This window comes from Pongo pygmaeus, chromosome 9 (genome assembly GCF_028885625.2).
Source record: "Pongo pygmaeus isolate AG05252 chromosome 9, NHGRI_mPonPyg2-v2.0_pri, whole genome shotgun sequence".
Taxonomy (NCBI): domain Eukaryota; kingdom Metazoa; phylum Chordata; class Mammalia; order Primates; family Hominidae; genus Pongo; species Pongo pygmaeus.
The window spans coordinates 125890469-125905641 of record NC_072382.2 but is presented as its reverse complement, the minus strand read 5'-3'; the positions used below and the strand labels follow the sequence as shown (position 1 = coordinate 125905641).

General features: G+C 39.5%; 1 protein-coding gene across 2 annotated transcripts in view; it reads right to left on the bottom strand.

The window, feature by feature from the left end:
* The window catches only part of VWA5A (von Willebrand factor A domain containing 5A), a 31056-nt gene extending 20135 nt beyond the window's left edge, over window positions 1–10921 (bottom strand). Inside the window, exons 1-11 of one of the 2 annotated variants that reach the window (XM_054441709.2) lie at window positions 10841–10872; window positions 9642–9756; window positions 8768–8825; window positions 8447–8649; window positions 7917–8139; window positions 7620–7795; window positions 7238–7352; window positions 3227–3396; window positions 2902–2990; window positions 2554–2698; window positions 2039–2118 (exon numbers count right to left, since the gene is read on the bottom strand). In XM_054441709.2, coding sequence (XP_054297684.1) covers window positions 2039–2118; window positions 2554–2698; window positions 2902–2990; window positions 3227–3396; window positions 7238–7352; window positions 7620–7795; window positions 7917–8139; window positions 8447–8649; window positions 8768–8810 — 1244 coding nt within the window. In that variant the 5' untranslated portion in view covers window positions 8811–8825; window positions 9642–9756; window positions 10841–10872. Of the gene's footprint in view, window positions 1–2038; window positions 2119–2553; window positions 2699–2901; window positions 2991–3226; window positions 3397–7237; window positions 7353–7619; window positions 7796–7916; window positions 8140–8446; window positions 8650–8767; window positions 8826–9641; window positions 9757–10840 lie in introns of both variants that reach the window. The other variant, XM_054441706.2, reaches the window with a different exon arrangement.
* Window positions 10922–15173: the final 4252 nt, after the last annotated feature.

Here is a 15173-nt window from a genome sequence, read left to right as displayed (position 1 = left end):
TACTATGTAAATAGATTGGAATGCTCAATATAGTAAATAGTAAGTCCTGCTTAAATAGATCTAGTCAATGCAGTTCCAGCCAATATACCAATAGGTTTCCTTTTTTGTTAAAAACTGACGAGCTAATGTTAAATACAAATACTAAGAGTCAAGTGTAACCAAGACAGTCTTGGTTATGAAATGAACAAAATTGAGGACTTATCACTATTGGAAATCAAGATTTATCATGAACCTGTACTAATTTATATGGTGTAGTTCTAGCACACGTCTAGATGAATAGACAAATGCAATGGAACAGAGGATCCAGAAACAATGTACATGTACATAGGTGCTTATTGATGACAGAGATGACACTGTGCATTAGTGAGAAAAGGACCAACTTTTCCATAAGTGGAATAGGGTCAATTTGATATCCACATTACAAAAATACGAAACCTTGGATAGGGAAAGACTTTTTAACAGGACACAGAAAACACTAACCATAAAGGAAAAGACTGAAAAATATTGAACTACATTAAAATTAACAACTATTACTCAAATCCATTTTGAAGCTAAGAGCAAACTATACAGTATTTCTAGAACATACAGTCAACAAAGAGCTTGTATCCAGACTACAGAATGAACTATAGATCAGTAAGAAAATCAATCTAATAGAAATAAATAAGTAACAGGAAAAAGACTTGAAAGCACATCACAAAAGAGGACATCCAACTGGCGAATAAATATGAAGTGGTGCTAAACTTCATTCATCAGCAGGAAAATGTAAGTTAAAACCATAATAAGGGGCCGGGTGCAGTGGATCACGCCTGTAATCACAGCACTTTGGGAGGCCAAGGTGGGCGGATCAAGAGGTCAGGAGATCGAGACCATCCTGGATAATACAGTGAAACCCCATCTCTACTAAAAATACAAAAAAATTAGCCGGGTGCAGTGGCGGGCACCTGTAGTCCCAGCTACTCGGGAGGCTAAGGCAGGAGAATGGCGTGAACCCGGGAGGCAGAGGTTGCAGTGAGCCGAGATAGCACCACTGCAGTCCGGCCTGGGCGAAAGAGCGAGACTCCATCTCAGAAAAAAACCATAATAAGACACCACGCCACACACACAAAACTAAAATTTAAAGACAAACAATATCATGTTTTGGATAGGAAATGAGGTGATTGGAACACTCCTACAATTTAATGAATTAAATTAGTACAATCATTTGGAAAAGTGTTTGGCATTCCCTAGAAACTCCACAACTCTGTCTACTCAGAGAAAAATCTATGTATATAAATATGTATGTATGCATATACACATTTGTGCAAAACAATACAAGTAAAAGAATACAAAACTGTTCACAGCAGCATCATTTTTGACAGCCAAATCAAAGTCCAACAGCATTAAAATCAATAGATAAATTATGGCATAGTCATTTTGTGGAATACTATACATCACTGAAAATTAACTATGGCTATACTCATATATAAATCTCTTAACACACTGCTGAAAGGAAAGAAACAATATACACAGAAACAAAAGCATACTGTATAACTTATTTATTTTCACTCAAAAACAAGCACAAATAACCCATGGTGTTGTAAGTCAGGAAAGTTTTAGTGTGTAGTGACAGGGAATAGGACATGATGGAAAAGGGTACAGATGGAGAGGCCTACTACCATTCCAGTTTTCACCTTTGTGGCGATCACACAGTGCATTCACTGTGATAATTTATCCAGTTGTATCCTTATAATTTGTGTAGTTTTCTGCATGTTTTACTTCCCTAAAAATGTTTATAGTAGAAAAAATTAACATCTTACTATTCAATTCTTGTGTCCATTGTAGTTTAGAAAGAATAAGAAACAATGGTTTTGCTGTGTTGTTGATGTTATTTGGAAAATTTTTTAATTTTTATAGGGAGAAATAAATTTTCAGCTGCTAAAACTAAATTCTGAAATCATTTGGTCCTCTTCAAGGAATATCAACACTGGTATCATGTAGCACTAGAGTCTGTGTGTCACTACTTAGCACCAATCACCCAGAAATCATATTTTCTTCCTACCTGTGTTTCTGTCCGTTGATCCTAACTTCTTTAATTACACTAAATGTGTCTGTAACTTCTCCATCTGTAAAGACAAAAAGCTGTACAAAGAAAGAAAATGTTCATCAGGTCTTTGTCAAGTTCATTTTAAGAAACCAGAATTTGCCCTTGAAAAATCCACCTATTTCATTGCAGAGGCTCTGGTGCCTCTTCAAAGAGGCATGAAATCCCTAATGTTTCAGTCACTGGCACCACATTCTCACGTGATCTGTTCAGAACCCCGGGAATTTTTAGCACCTCCCCTCCTAGCTGCATCTCAGTTATTGTGGCACTCCAGAAAAGGCCTTCTAGTGTCTCCATCACATGGAGTTAAGGAAGAAGAAAAATGCATCATCTTTTTTTTTTTCTGTTTACTATATGATAGAAGACTGTGAATTGCAAACTATATTTCAACATGCTGCATGAAGCTCAGGGGCATAGATTCTTAGAGATTTCACACTTGCTGTCTCTTCTGTTAGCTCTGTTCCACTTCTTACCTGTAGGGGGTGGCCTGGGATGGAGGGTCCCCTGTAAATGTTCTGGAGTGGTGCCAAGATTTCAGTGCCCCCTAGGTCAGCCTGCATAAGCTTCACTCTCCCCAGAGCCTCCTCCATTGTTTGCTGAGTGTACTTCACACTCTCCCTGAGAAAAACAAACAAACCCAGTTACATGAGAGTTACATAACCTTGCCCAGTATAGAGTCCCTGAATTGAGAAACCCCCATTAAAAGAGTCTTATCTGAAACCCCCAATGCCAAAGTCAACTCCGCAGTAACCCCTTTAACAATTTAGTCCCTGTCTTTAAAGTCTCGTTTTGTACTCCCTATTGTTTTTCCAGAAACTTACGGAAAGCATGCCTCATAGGAAGAGCCAAATCCATAGATGTTGAAATAACAGCCTATAGGTAAACTCTTCAGCAGCAAAATCAGTGTTTCCTGAAGGTAAGAGAGTATGAAGAGACAGAGTGAGAGAGGCTCGCCAAAACACATGGGCCCTGTCAATCAACTCTTGAGGATGTGGGCCATCCCCCACCTTGTGCCTTCTTACATTCCAAGGCTAGCCTCAGGGTGGTCGTGCTGCTGTCTCAGGCTCCAGATAGACCCTTATTTAACCCCTCAGATTCATCCTCACTTGAGCATGTGACCCAGAAGAGGAAAGAAACTAGCTTTACCTTGGCTGCCTGTATACGCAGCTGAGATGTATCCTGACTACTCATGGGGCTCTGCATACTTCCCGAGCGGTCCATGAGGAAGATAAACTCTCCACAGGTATTTGATGGTTGATCTTCTGGGATATTTGGATAGAAACTCACCATTGCAGATGGATCTCCCATCAAATGACCTGTTCAGAAAGGATAAAGCCACTGTAAGACAAAAAGGAATTCAAGAATCCTAGTACCTAAGAATCAATGGTAGTGAATTCAATTAAGAGCTAAGAAAACTCAAATCTAAAACACTGTGATGATTCATATACCATAACTGCTTGCAATGGGGTCAAGGTGAGTTATAAATATATAAGACAGACAAAAACAGAACAGATATGAAAGAGAAGAAAGAGGATAGAAATTAGTAGACACAAGCAATAGCTAAAACATTGTCACTGATTACTAGTTTCCTGGCAGCTAGGCAAATGAATGAAACACATTAGGTTAAAATGTTCCAGCATTTGCCAAAAGAATCAGACAAGTTTATCTGCAGAATCAAACCTTTTCTTCAAATCAAATAAATGGGAAATGTATCACATGGGCCTTAAGTCTTTAATTACAGCTTTGAAAAAAGTGATACTCACATGGACAATTTTTAGGTTGACAATTTACAAGCGTTGAGAGTATAAGTATTATACCCATCAAGGTAAGTCTGTCTGCTTTGGGTATGAATAACTCACTGATAGTCCCCAGAAGAAAGGGAAATACTAAGATACGTGTTGGATTCTATTATCATCATCCAAACAATGGTGTGGGGGTGACCACAGGAGCCCAGTCTATCTGGCCATGTTGTCAAAGCCATAGCTGTGACTATTTTTAGAAGCAAGTGAGGGCTGATACAGGAATTGAAATGCTAGTATTGAGATAAAGATGCAATGAGAATGGCTAGGTTAATTCCAGCTTTACAGAAAATATAAGAGGCTATATAATTAAATTCCTTCATCCCATTTTTACAAAGCAGTTCCAGGATCATAGGTTTATATTCTCAGTAGTCCCAGGATTTGGTATGACAATAGAATCTGGCTCAGTTTAATTTCTTCTCCATAGGATATGCCAGACACCAAACTGGCTTCTAAATAAGATGGGTGTTGCCCATCAAATATATGATAGGACACTAGTTCAAAAAACAACATTTACACAATCCAGATGTCTGGATATACGATGGAGGAGGAGCTTTCGTGATGAGCAAGGTTCCTTTCCATTCTCAGAGACAGCTGGTTTAAATGGAGCTGGTGCTATATTGAGGAGTCAGAAAGGGTGCATGAGTATGATATGTGGTAACATATTTAACCTGTTTACAATGCCAGATGAATTGTAAGCGTTATATGTGGATTATCTACTATAATTTTAGCCTGGCTCAAATTATTTTCACCTCCATGAGTCTCGGCTTCTTTGTTTTCAAATGAGGCATTTCAAACTTTAGCTCCTCTGCTTGCTAGCCTCATGTCTTCCTCTGAAAAATCAAGGCAGCAACACCTACGTCAAGATTATTTTAAACAGGGGTATCCAATCTTTTGGCTTCCCAGGGCCATATAAGAAGAAGAATTGTCTTGGGCCATACATAAAATACATAAACACTAACAATAGCTGATGAGCTAAAAAAAAAAAAATCACAACATAATTTCATAATGTTTTAAGAAAGTTTACAAATTTGTGTTGGGCTGCATTCAAAGCTATCCTGGGCCACATGCGGCCCACAGACATGAGTTGAACAAGCTTGATTATAAGAGTTAAGTAATATAATATACTTAAGGAACTCAGTTTAGGGCTCAACTCAAATTAAACCCATAATAACAATATTATAAAATTATTTGTAAATTTTATTTTTATACGATTTTTAAATTAAATTATAAATTTTAGAAAAACATTATGTTCTTAATATCGTAAGTACATCTGTTCTAAGTTTGTAAAACAAATAACATACTGTGTTTTTGTCATATATCTGTAGGTTTCATTTGGCAGAACTCTAAACGGTTTCAGTGAGCCAAGCTGCCGCTTAAAGCTGTCATTCGCTTCCTTGTGTGGATGAGAACAGCAAGTCATCTTGACTAAATATATGACCTGGGAAGCAAGACTTGAGCAGTCCTGCTGGAAGGGATTCACGAGACTGTAAAGACTGTCCCTGATGTCCCCCCTTGGCCTTCAGAGCTGGTCATGGGGACTAGATGAGAAAATCTGCATAGGGGCCAAGGGAACTTCTTAGAAAAACAGGGACTGAGATCTCAATCCTTACCTTTTGAGATCCAACATTATGGAACTTTCTGCGGTGAAAATAGTCCTTTGAAATAATCTTAACTGACAAGTAGGTCACTGTTATGGGAATATTTCATGGACACCCAAGGAAGTAGTCACCATAAGGAAAAGAAAAAGCAAATAACTGACGTACAAAGACAGAGCAGGGAGCTTTGTGGAAGAGGAGGTGGTTACAGCAAATCTGGTGGAAGCTGGGAGCCCCTTGAATGACCTTAGCATGGAGAGCTTGCCCTGAGGAAGAGTGGTTGAACAAGTGAGGGAAAACTAAAAAGTTCAATTTGTGAGCTCAAGTATGAAGCTACTTTGGAAGCAAACATTAACAATGAGAGAGTAGGGTACTCTGTAGAAAAACAACTACAGGGAATTTTCTTGACAACAGCTATAATTGTAAAAGCAAGAGCCTAACCCAAGCCGTCCCACATTGAATATGATTGTCACCAAGGACATGTCCATTCCACCATGTGTAAATGCTTCAGAAGTGGCAATAGCACTCCAGTCCTGTGTCATTGAAACTCAGGAGCATGGCAGCCCAGGAAGGCCCCTAGAACACAGCAAACTGACATGGGTTATACCAATTTAAATTCCAAGAAAGAGTGCATATACATTAAGGAAAATTTCAAAAGTAATAAACATTAAAAGAAACTAAGAAACTAAAGTTATTAAGAAGCTAAACTTAGAAATTAAGAAGCTAGGGCAAAACAAAAAAGTTTTGGAGATGAAGGGTGGTGATGGTGTTGTACAAGGTGAATGTCCTGAAGATCACAGAACTGTACACTTAAAAACAGTTAAAATGGTCAATTTTGTTACGTATATTATATCTCAAAAAGAAAAAAAACAGTTGAGACTGCATGTAGCTGTGATGAATCAATCAATAGAAATTATGTATTAGATAAAAAAGAAATTAAGAACTAAACTTAGTCAATCTAATCACAATTACTACTTGCATTCTTCCTGTGTTTTAAAATGTTTTTCCTAAAGCACAGATTATTTTAAAGTGGTAATCTGTCTATAACTTACTTTTCTTTTACTTAACATTCTTTGGAGGTCATTTTTCCAATTACTTCAATCTGTCAATATACACTATTTTAGTAGCTGCATAATAACTCATGAAGTATACCTAGCATAGCAAATTTAGCCAATAAGAGACATTTTGATTGCTTACTAATACTCGATATTATTAAAATGGTGGGGGACATCTCAGTGCATATTTTTACTTATATATGGATTTATTTCCTTAGGCAAGATTTCTAAAAGTGAAATTACCAAAGTTAACATTGATTTAACACATACGGCCAAATTTATCCTCAAAAGGTTAATTCACTTTTTAGCACACTCACAATCTTAAGAAAACCTTTTAAAGCATGAGGCATCAGATTTGGAAATCGTTGATAATTTGAAAGGTGAAAATGTCACATGATTATCTGGATGTCTGTCAAGACTGATCGTTGCCACATGTTTATAAACTGGCCATGTTTTCTCTTGTAAATTATCTCTTCCTGGCTTTTGCCCAATTATCTACTGATCTACTTAAATTTGCCTACAAGACATATCACATGACAGTCATTAAACCTAACCATTTTTGCATGATATAGTGTAAACTATTTCAATGTTTCACATGTATTAACCACCCCTGGAGGGAAGGAAAGAAAAGAGAGTAATTTGACAGTAATTCCAGGACAGGGAGTTGCCCCTTAGGGGATGACTACAAAGGAAGAAAGAAAATACCTGGCTTCATGTTAGGCATCCCCATCTCCAAAACCACGCTGGGGGTATGCACCTCACTGTAGTAAATCAGGAGTTCCACGTCCCGATCAAACTTGTGTCCAGCAGCCAGGGAAACCTGAGTGGAGGACAGGTAAAGGAACTACATGAGAATCATAACTTCTTGCTTCTTGGGGCTGAGGTTAGGGCTACAGTCCTCCTCCATGAGACAGCATGACCAGGAACAGAGGTGAGGCTGGAGAGAAGGCTCTGGAGATTAAATGAGGATATGGAAGGAGCATGTGGGACCCCCTCTGGGTTACCATTTGGGAAGAACTGGGTGGGGACCAAGTCAAGACTCAAGCAACAGAGGTACTGACAACAGCAGTATTCTCTCATTAACTACCTGAGCAGAAGTCTTGTCCTCTCCTAGGTACTCAGTAGGACTCAAGGGGCAGTTGGATTGGACCTTCTCAATGCCATGCTGGGAATCTATGGTGGTGACCATGCTGAGTGTGTAGGGCAGCTCCTCCACAGGGACTATAAGAGTCTTCACATTAAGGCAACTGTCCTTAGACGACCCTATAAAAGATGACCTTAGTTCTGTTTTCCTTGCCAACACTTTTTATGACACTCTCAACCTTAAGAAAATTTCCCCATTTATGTCACCCACCACTAGAATTCAAAGGGGAGAGGTACTCACCAGAGAACTGGTATCTAGGATTCAGGACAGCTGGGAGCACAAAGCGTAGAGCCCCATCTGTTTCCAGAGGCAGCTCCTGCACATACTTCAGGGTGACTGCCGCCTTCGACCCAGGTTGGAGGTTACCCACATTGCAAGAGAAGACATCCCTGGAGCTGCTGTCCCCCTCCAATAAGAAGGCCTGGTGGCCCTGGGAGATGGCTTTCTCATAGTTGGTGCGGGCCTGAGAAGAACAGGGTGAGGGATGGGAAAGAAAGGGAACATCCAGGGTGACATGGCTGAAAAAGAGATGAGTAGTGCAGAGCGACTGTGTGATTGGTCTCGTCTAATCACAGGTATACTTTGAATGCCTCTGATTGATTTCTTCCCCCAAATGATTTTAGAAAAATGGCAGTTAGAAAAGAGTGGAAGAAAGAGCTTTCAGCATGTTTTGTGAAGGTACATTTAGTAGAGATCATAAAGAGTATGCATTAAGGAAATAAGAAGGGAGGAGGTAATGTAATAAGAAGGGAGGAGGTAATCTCTACTACCTTCATCTTGTCTTGTAATTCTGCTACAATTTTCTTCCCATCCACCAAGGCCTCAAAGCTGTAAACAGCAGAGTCTTCATCCATGGGGAACACAAAGAAGGCCTCCAAAGGAACTTTCTCCTCATTCTCGTAGTTCAAAGTTGCAGACACACCAGCCACAAACTCGTAAATGTTCACGCTCACAGAGATACTCTTCAGTGGCACTGGAGATAGACCAGAGTTCAAGTTCATCAAGCTTCAGTAGAATGCCTCCTTGTAGATCAAGCCTTGTGCTAGGTGCCAAAGATTCAATGGCAAGTAAGAGTCATAAATTAGGCTTACCTGGCTCCCGTCGGAGGGTGAGTAGGCCACAGAAGTGCACCATGGTGATGCAAGATTTCTGCAGAAAAGACATATCACAAACAGAGAGACATGTTGGAAGTTATCTGTTCAGACACCAGTACTTTATGTGCCTTTCTCTGGCATAAGAATACATTCAAAGGGTAAATGTTGGAGTTAGGAAGTTGGAACTTTTAAAAAAAGGAGAAAAAGATTTCAATCATAAGGCTCCTTTTAAATGGCAGTCCCAGGTGGGGAAGATGTAAGATTCACTGATATCTACTAAACAGGAAATCTCTGAAACACCCTGAGGCTGGTTCAAATACCAATCCCACTTTCTCAAAAGTGTATTTAATTCACCACTCCTTAGGCATATGGAATAGGTGTCACTAACCCGTCTGAGGCTCAGTATTTTCTTTCCAAAATGAGTAGCATAATATCCACACATCGTATATGAATTAATATATGTGAAGTCCCTAGAATAGCACATGGCCCATAGGAGGCATTTAATCAATGATGACAGACATCACTATTGTCCCTATTATTGTTGTTACTGTTAATCAATAAACCTCTGCCACCATTCACTTTGGATCGTGGCATTCAGAGACGCGCTGCATGTGAGAAGCTGTGTGATCCACGATGGACTCCTGCCACAGGCCATTTACCTTGTGGCTTTTCTTTTGGGACCCAAAATTAAAAGATACAAGTATATTTGTTTGTATCCATCCAAGATAGTCTAATATATTTAAATATTACATATGCACATAGCCTACATTTGCACCCCCACTAAACAGCACCAATAAATCAGGCTTTTCATTCCATATCTGTTTTTATTTTGAGAAACTGGATAAAAACTGAGTGTGGCAAAATGACTCACAATTCGACAGCAACGCAGAGGACAGTGGCAGGTGTGAGGAGAGGAGAGGATGCTCAGAAAAGGGCTTCTATGCAGACCTCTGACCTGGGCAAGTTCTCTGGTAGAACAGGCTGGGCTAGGGGAGGGAAGAATTTCTAATAACACATTAAGCAGAGAGCCTAAAGCAGGAGACTCACACAGGAGTTAAACAGCTGAAAGAGAAGCTCTCAGGCTGCACAATACTCACCAAGGGTGGCTTGAGTAAAAGAGAGAGACGCAAAGGGCGTCCCCTACAAGGAAATAGCCTTTGCTTCCTGATTCTAAGCTCAGAACAAATCCTTCCTTGAGGAAAACTTGCTATTCTGCACCCTTGCCCCCACTCTTCCCAGTACAGACAAAATTAGTTTGGGTCAGAATTAGTTCTGTCTCTCAGGATGGCACTTCAGAAAGGCAACTTGCAAGGCTTAGGTAGAGACTGGCCACCAAGCTGAAAGCCATGAATCTGAAGCAGCTGGGAGAATACAAGGCTTCCGGCCTAGGCAGGTAGCTGCTTCAGGAATGCAGAGTCCCAGCACCGGCCGCTCAGCAGCTAGGAGGGAGGGAGGGGAGCTGGGTGGCACCACCGGCCACACACATCCCTGCGGCCTGTGGCAGGGGTGAAGGGGAGAACTCGGAACCAGACAAGGAGGAGATTTGGGGTAAGAAGTGGGGCTTGGATAAAATCAGAGATTGATTTAACCTTTCCATTCAGTCCTAGATTTCCAATGTCCACGTATTTACAGAAGAGACTGCGTCGGTCTCTTACATTTCTATAGAGAAGGGCTTAGGGGCTGCAATTGATTGGAGTAGATGGAGGCTCACAGCCTCTTTTCCTCAGCTTACACTATCCTGAAACTGAGAAAACATCAACTGTCTATATTAAAGAAAGAAAGGGGAAAAAAAGTAAAGTAAAAGAGAAGGAAAGTAGGAAGAAGGGCCTTGAGATTAGGAGATGGCTAAATCCCTCCTTCAACCTCCAAAGGATTCCCCTAAACTGCCAAACTTGGCAGGAACCTTCCTGGGGATCATACATCAGGATGAAATCCTCCACCCACGGGGCGTGCAGTTCAAGGAGCCCCTACAAATTTGAGGACTGGGGAAAGGGAGCTAGAATGTGGAGCTCTCAGTCTTCCAGAGCAGGGCTTGGATCCAGGCCTTGCACCGGTAGCTTGGTCCCCTACCTTCTCTCCTGCAGTCGGGAGTGCTCTGAGTCGCAACGGAGCGAAAACAGCTGCAGTCATAATTTCCGGAAAGAACCGCCCCCTTCTAGGGACCGGTTATAAAGTAGCGACTACAAGACTAAGGGATCAACGGAAAATTATTAAACAAATAATCGAACTTTCGCTTGTTTGTATCAAAGGAAAAGTCTTCGACTTTGGAACGTTTGCTTTTTTCTTTGCTCTTTGCTAAGGAACAATCAGAGACCGGGCAAAGAGGGAAAGGGAAAATGCTGCAACAGGAACAACATCAACAATGACATTAAAAACTGCATATTTCTGTAAAAGCTTAATTGCCAAAGGCTTACCCTGTCCTGGGCCCTGTTAATCAAAGCTTTATGGACATTATATCATTGACACCTTATCTCTAATGTGAGTCATTTTTCCCCAAGTTGCACCTCCCCTGCAGCACGTGGAAAGATAAGGAGATAGTGCAAGGCACACACATCTGCTCTAATGAGAGAAGCTCTAGCCAGGGAAGCCCAAGTCTTCCTGTCATGGGTCACTTATGGGGTCCTGAAACCAAATGTTTGGGTTAACGATGTAAGTAACTGAGAATGTCTATGCTTATTTACCTGGCGAAAGGACATTAGAAGTGATCAAGCTCCCCATGGCTTCTCTATTTCAAAACAACCTATTAAATCTGGGATTAAAGTGTCATATTGCTGTTGAGAATCTATAGGATAAAGAATACATGATACATATGGAAAACACAGCTTGATTGTGGTCTCTGTGATGTATTTTTTGTGGATGTTTTACTCTCCCCAAGTTATTTGTTCTCTCATCTGAAACATGGGGATAATGACATACCTCCACTGATTGTTTTTGTGAGATCTAATGAATTTTAGTGGCTATAAAAGTTTTATATATATATATACACACACACACATATATACATATATACATATATACATATGTATACATATATACACACACATACACATTTATATACATGGATGTGCATGCATAGATTATATATGTGTATATATGTACACACACACATGCATATAAAGTTACATGCATGTAATATATGCATATATAGTAAAGCACAACATAAGCACAAATTCTATTTTATCAGTACTGGGCCCTACAACCATGTTTTTTACATGTACTGAACTAATTATGAGAGGAAATTATCCTTTTCTCTGGAGAGAAATCATGTCTGGTATTGTTCCTTGTGACTGTGCCTTCTTCCATTGGCCGAAACATCTGCGCAACAAAAGGGAGGAGCTGGAAACGTGGGCAGAGTTCATCATCTGATCCTGCTGGGCTTAGAGCTTAGCACTAAAAGTCTGCCACAGACCAGGCATGCACAGAGGGCGCTGAATCAGGAAACACACAGAAGATGCTGGTTGTTTAAAAGACAACTATGTGAAAATTCCCATAACCTAGCACAATATACGCAATTAAACCGATATAGATGAGGTATCTTCACTTAAAAGTCTGTCCTTGTGCCTTAGTGTTGCCAGGCATTCTTCAAGATTGATTCTCACCTTCTTTTTTATACTAATAGGAACCCCAAGTTTCACAATGTCTATGACCATTCAGAATAAAAACATTGCCCAGCCTCCCTTAAAGCTGGTGTGGCCTTGTAACTAAGCTCTGGCCAATAGGGTACAAGAAATAAGTGCAACACCATGTCATGCCCTTTCAAAGAAAAGAGGATGGCCTCCCATTGACTTTACCCTCTTCCTGCTCACTGGTGTGAACGCAGGTATATCCTGAGCCAGCTTGAACCGTAAAGACTAGACCATAAAGCCTAGAGCATTTCCCCTAAAAATGGAGATAGAAAGATCCAGAGCCCCTGAGACTCTCATAGAGCAAGCCACTGTATCATCACAGAATTTTACAGGATAAAGTAACGAATTTCTCCATGGTTTATAACAGCTCTTTGGGTCCTTATCCTACCCTAATACATTGATTATGATTAATTAAAAAGTAGACTTTTAAGGAATCTATCTTCTTCAGAATATGAAAAGCGCATTTGCTTATAATGGAGATAGAAATCTGTATATTATGAGAACAATATCCAATTTATTTTAGCACCCACCACTGTAACACATGTACCCTGAATTATGCCGGTGTGTGTTATGTTTATCATAGTTTGCTACTTATTTTTCTTCAGTTCTTCTGAGAGCCATTTCCCTTCCTGAAATAAAAAGGCTGTTTGTCATAGAGTGCTTAGCATTGGTTCAGAACAGCCTTTCAATAAGTTGTTTTGGTCATTGTCTCATTTCTGTTATTCTCTTTCTTCAATGTTCTCTATCATCATTGAGTTTTAAGTGTCCAGTTCTGCTTGTTCTCTCTCCTCTGATGTTTCCATAGCAATTCATCTAAAACTTCCTGCTGATTTTTATCATGCTTGATCCCTTTATGTGCTCTTAAAGTTGTAAACCTTTAAGAAAATAAGTTTTTAAAATGCATGAAGTTATTTGATTAATGCATAAATACATACAAATCCCAGTGGTTGTATATACGCTTAGGTCTTGTGATTGCAATCCACTATAGATACTGGAGAACAGATTTCAAAAGATCAAATAACAAATGCTCAGACATGTGCACCATCTTATAAGCATTTATTACGTATTGGTGATAACAATTATAATTAATAGGTATAATTTTCATATGATCACTGATAACTTGGAAATTTAGTGTTTGAAGATGTCACATACAACCCGGGCTCAGCAGAAACTTATCATAAATGAATGGTTAGATAGGGTGAATTTAAAAATATGTATAGTACTATATATTGAGTTCCTATTTGAAACCAGTGCTAAGTGTTTTACATAGTATGTCAAACCACATTAATTACAGACAGGAATAATGCCTGTCATCACAAATCACTTAGTAGTTCATCAGAAATTTCTTGGATGATAGTGACCACTGCCTAAAAGTAACAATTTTCATCGATTACAAGCAAATATGCTCCTGACAAACCCAAAGCATAGACAAATGCCAAAGGGGATAGGCAGGATGCAGCTCAAGGGTCTAAAAATCTATGAGGGCTTGTAAAGAACATATATTGCTCATCCAGAGGTTCGGAAAATTGTAGAGAAAACAAGAAACCAGGTTCTAATTTATCAGGATCTGCTTGGCTCTGTCACATAATCAAGTCTGTGAGCTTTAGATTCAGTCTGGGGCTTGAGTCCTACCTCTAGTTCTTAATAGTTGTATAATCGTGAGAAAGCAATTTAACTACTCCGAGTCCATGTCATCATTTGTAGAATGAACTGATAATACCTAGTCTATATGTATGTTGTAATCATTAAATGAAATAAGAGTTTTAAGGCATACGTCACAAGCTGGCATTTCTCTAAATGTTAGCTCCACTTACCTTTTATTGGGCTGGCCAGCTGAATTTTGAGAATCTGGAAAACTATATGCCATTTAGATTTCCACACAGAAAGGCTACTTTCATGAAAAGGATTCTGAGATTTCTTATACTTTTTCTAAATCTGGCAACATTATCTTAGTTTTGGTTTGGTAGTTTTTTCTGCTCACCATCTTTTGGTTTTAATTACTCATCGTTAAAACAAACAAAACAAAACCACCAAACATTGTTTTTAAAAAACCCTCATCTTAAAATTGGGAAGGAAAAGACAAAAAGAGCAAGTGGAGTGAAAAGCAAAAGGAAGGATTCTAACAATGAAATTAAAGAGGTGAGAAATCTTTGTTTATCCAATTTCAAGAAATATAAATCTCATGGGTACACAGTATGTCAGGAAGTTTACAAGCATTATCTAAACACTCACAATCACCCTGTGCAATACTATCATAACTCCATTTTACACAACACAATGTGAAGGCTCAAAGAGCACCGTGTACCTGCTCAAGGACATATAGCTAATGAGAAACAAACTTGTTCTTCACACTCAGAACCTTCTGGCTCCAAAGTGAGTATTCTATTCATTATGTTATAATTTCTTCCACAGCCATAAGAGGTATACAGATGGGTAGAAACTGGAAAAATGACAGATTTGGCAGGCCAAATCCCTGAAGTCTACACAGAACAAAAGAGACTGATGAGATATCTACCCAAACCAGAAAAATAGGGTGGTCAGGAGGGATCCACAGCTCTTTGATTCCCAGTTACTTTAAAGGGTATCGTGATTACTGCATCCTATTTTCTAACTCCTAAACTCTTTCAATATCTGCCATTTAATTGATCCCTGTGCTCAGAGGGCTCCTGCTCCCTGTCTCAGGATAGATCATAGATGAGGCTCCAACGGACTATGAGACCATTTAAAATTCCACAAAGGTAGGGGATATTTTTACTTTCGCTAACTCTGAGGAAGTC